General features: G+C 41.2%; 1 protein-coding gene across 1 annotated transcript; it reads left to right on the top strand.

The window, feature by feature from the left end:
- Nucleotides 1-249: 249 nt before the first annotated feature.
- Nucleotides 250-3,749, top strand: LOC142184351 (ficolin-1-B-like). The gene is made up of 10 exons (XM_075259159.1): nt 250-328; nt 479-592; nt 912-956; nt 1,227-1,280; nt 1,361-1,396; nt 1,495-1,518; nt 2,027-2,151; nt 2,440-2,569; nt 3,278-3,412; nt 3,490-3,749. The coding sequence occupies exons 1-10, from the start codon at nt 250-252 to the stop codon at nt 3,747-3,749; spliced, it is 1,002 nt and encodes a 333-aa protein (XP_075115260.1).

The following is a 3,749-nucleotide window of genomic DNA, read 5'->3' as shown; positions in this document are numbered from 1 at the left end:
AAATGGACTCTTTACGCAAAATTCTAGATAAGTCAAGTGTGGACATATCTGTAAATAGGGAAATATTTGTTTTGGAGATGCCGTTACCTGGTGTGTTATGTGACCTTCTGGTTCATTGGGCGCTATTACATAGCAAATATTTTACAGAGATGGACAACCTCTCAATGACATCCTGACTCAGCTGTGAGTAGTGCGGAGAAACAGAACACAGCTCAGTAGATGGACTGTAAGGGGGCAGCAGCAGCAGCTATGAGGACCTTTGTCTGGATCACGCTCTATTCTCTGCTGGGGTACGCCGCTGATGTCTACTGTGACAACATGTGTTCAGGTAAGGTCATCAATAAGACTTTTCTATTAATATAGGATGATGAAAGGGGTGGAGCTATGACAACCTCTCTTTATGTTATTTCAAAAACAACAGTTGTCATGCCGATGTTTAGATACTTCTCATAGGTCTTCATCTTTTTGTTTGGTCTAGATGTAACAGTCCTTGCAGACAGATGGAAAAATAGTGTGGACCTTCTGAAAGGATGTCCAGGCATAAATGGGGTAGCAGGACCAGAGGGAGTACAAGGACTACATGGACCAATGGGTAAGTTTTTTTCAGATGCGGAACTAAATCATATCATATATACATAAGGCAAGTACATATGGGTATGTGCAAATATGAGGTGACCACCACCCAGAAATGACCTGAAAATGGGATAACCATCTGAAACAAGAGTGCCAATATGAGAAGGACATCAGGGAATTGGTGGTCTTCTCAAAGAAGCTTCACGCTCATCATCTTTATCTTTTAGAAGTTGACTTGGCAGACAAGATATGGTGGCACCATGATTGGCATGATGTTGCCTTGCAGCCCTGCGGTTTTGGGTTTGTCTCAAATTATCTTGTCCATTTATTTATCACAGGAGATCCTGGGAGTCAAGGATTTTCTGGCATCTATGGTGAAAAGGGTAAGTGAAACTGGAATTATAACCCCCTACCACTTGTCAAGGGAGTTGGGCCATGTACATGGTTCAGCCATTGCAGGTCACATGTTTGAGTGTGCAAGGCTCAGAATATGAAATTGTGGGGTATTTGGGGGTTGGTGGCCAATTCAGACCACTGAAGGTGCACATTACAGAGGGGTGATATGGTGGCCTCCATCAGTACTCTCCACTTTACCATGTTCTCACTATAACCAATATCGAAAGCAATTCATTTCACCGATCATTCTTCTTTAGGAGCCATAGGTGAAAGTGGAAGTCCTGGAGAAAAAGGGCTGCCCGGGAAACAAGGTAATGTCTACCAGATAGAGAAACATCTAACCTCATGTCTACTGGATTTACCTGAAATAGAAATTCTTGTGTTTTATTAGGAGAAACGGGTGAGAAAGGGCCACTGGGGGCCAAAGGTAAGAAGCCGAATATATGCTGAGATGTAAACTATAGTAACTGACATATATGGCAGACCATATATTTACTGCATGTATTTTATGTCTGGTCTTCACAGGAGAAAGAGGTGACCCTGCAGAAGGTGAAAGACAGTATTTATCTATCTATCTATCTATCTATCTATCTATCTATCTATCTATCTATCTGTCTGTCTGTCTGTCTGTCTGTCTGTCTATCTATCTATCTATCTCATATTTATCTATCTACCTCATATCTATCTATTTATCATATTTATCTATCTCTTATCTATCTATCTATCTATCTCCTATCTATCTATCTATCTATCTATCTATCTATCTATCTATGTCATATCTATCTGTCTCATTATCTACAAAAAACAGTTGTACAGAGCAGTACCAGAAAATGAACTGACCCGGTCAGTGGGTGCACGTTCCATTATCTATCTATCTATCTATCTATCTATCTATCTATCTATCTATCTATCTGTCTCATTATCTATCATTTAGATATTACATGCATTAGATATTAATATTGCAGCCTTACTACTAAGTCACTACCAGTACTAATATGTCGCTCACTTATACATGACCGATTCATCATAGATAAAGATGTTTTCTGTTCTGTCTTAGGTCCAAGGAACTGTAGAGACCTTCAAGATCTAGGAGTGACCCTTACAGGCTGGTATTACATCTATCCAGGTGGAAAGCCTTTGAGAGTCATGTGTGATATGGAGACTGATGGAGGAGGATGGATTGTAAGTATCGAACAATACAAGAAGACTAGATGGGGTCATCATGGACCCTCAATGACAAAATAAAGGAATCTTCAGGCAACTTTATCAGAGAATACAACACAAGGGTGACCCCCTAGGTTGTCCCTATGCTTGTGTCCTCATATGTCAGGTTATACACAGCATTGAAGCAGAGCTGCAGTGTAAAGCAGGGGGCTCCATTATCAGTGTCATAGACTTCTGGAGGGTCTGTGCTATCACTAAAGACTACTAGATATCATACACCTGTATCATTCATGTCATGTCTTGCAGGTCTTCCAGAGGCGCTGGGATGGGTCTGTAGATTTTCTTCGCGACTGGAACACCTACAAGCAAGGATTTGGGAATCAGTGGAGTGAATTTTGGCTGGGAAATGAAAACATCCATTTATTGACCTCCACAGGTAGAGCTCCACTTGTGATGGCTGTATTTATACCGTATATGGTGTATCTCAGAGATATAGGAAGGGCCAGGGCTATACGAGCATGAAGGATAGATATTTGAGGTTAAACCAGAGACCTTCGGAGATCTTATTTATGGTAGTGAAGTCCAGGAGATGCCCTGATGAAAGAAGAGAGATTGACGGTACCACTGCCATAATACCACCCCAAAACACACCTATATAATGTCTAAATAATACCGCCATGTAATGTTAAATATCAATTCTATATAGTGCTCACAAAATACTGCCATATAGTAATTACAATATACTGTACAGTGTGTGGGATAACCTACATTGTTTGGAAGGTGAGAGATGGAATATAATACTACCATAATAGTCCCCTATGTAGTGTCTAAGTAATACCTTCATGTACTGCCAAATAAAAGTACTACATACTACTCAGACAATACTTTCATGTTGTAACTACAATATACCATGTATATGTCACCCTGGTATTATCTTAGAAGGAGTGAGACCCATAAAAGTCATTACCATTACACCCCCAGATGTAACTCTGCCCTGTACACATTGGCATAATGTCTATACACCCACTTGATGATTTTTCCAACCCTGACTCTTTTAGTCCTAGGCCAAGGACGTGACATCACACGGATACTGACTTTGTCATTGCTGAATTTTTTTTGACTCCTTGCCCATGTGAACCCTCAGGTAACCTCCAGCTCCGGGTCGACTTAGAAGACTTTAATAACAATCGAACGTACGCCACGTACAGCGACTTCCGATTAGATGGAGAATCGGAGAAGTATACCTTACATTTGGGAAAGTTCACCGGTGGCACTGCAGGTAATACCCAGAAACAGATCTCGAGAAGTTCTCCACTTCTTACATGGCTAAAAGTCTTCCTTGTCTTCTCTTCACAGGGGATTCTCTGAGTCTGCACAGAAACAAGAAGTTTTCTACCATTGACAACGATAATGATTCCAGCAAGCGCGTCAGCTGTGCGGAGTTTTACTCCGCGGCCTGGTGGCATACGGCTTGCTTTGATTCCTCCTTGAATGGGATATACCTACAGGGAGAGCACAGTGAAAAGGGAGGCATCGCTTGGTCCACCTTTAAGGGTATCCAGTACTCACTGAAGTTCTCTGAAATGAAGTTCCGTCCAGATATTAATGAAGAATAG

The sequence above is a fragment of the Leptodactylus fuscus genome, chromosome 11, assembly GCF_031893055.1.
Source record: "Leptodactylus fuscus isolate aLepFus1 chromosome 11, aLepFus1.hap2, whole genome shotgun sequence".
Taxonomy (NCBI): domain Eukaryota; kingdom Metazoa; phylum Chordata; class Amphibia; order Anura; family Leptodactylidae; genus Leptodactylus; species Leptodactylus fuscus.
This window is presented reverse-complemented; position numbering and strand designations above follow the sequence as displayed.

What these genes read in the sequence shown, in the direction of transcription:
- LOC142184351 (XM_075259159.1), top strand. Translation starts at nt 250, where the DNA reads ATGAGGACCTTTGTCTGGATCACGCTCTATTCTCTGCTGGGGTACGCC. An exon ending in AGGGCTGCCCGGGAAACAAG is followed by an intron (nt 1,281 to 1,360) that starts GTAATGTCTACC and finishes GTGTTTTATTAG; the next exon opens with GAGAAACGGGTGAGAAAGGG. An exon ending in GTTCACCGGTGGCACTGCAG is followed by an intron (nt 3,413 to 3,489) that starts GTAATACCCAGA and finishes TTCTCTTCACAG; the next exon opens with GGGATTCTCTGAGTCTGCAC.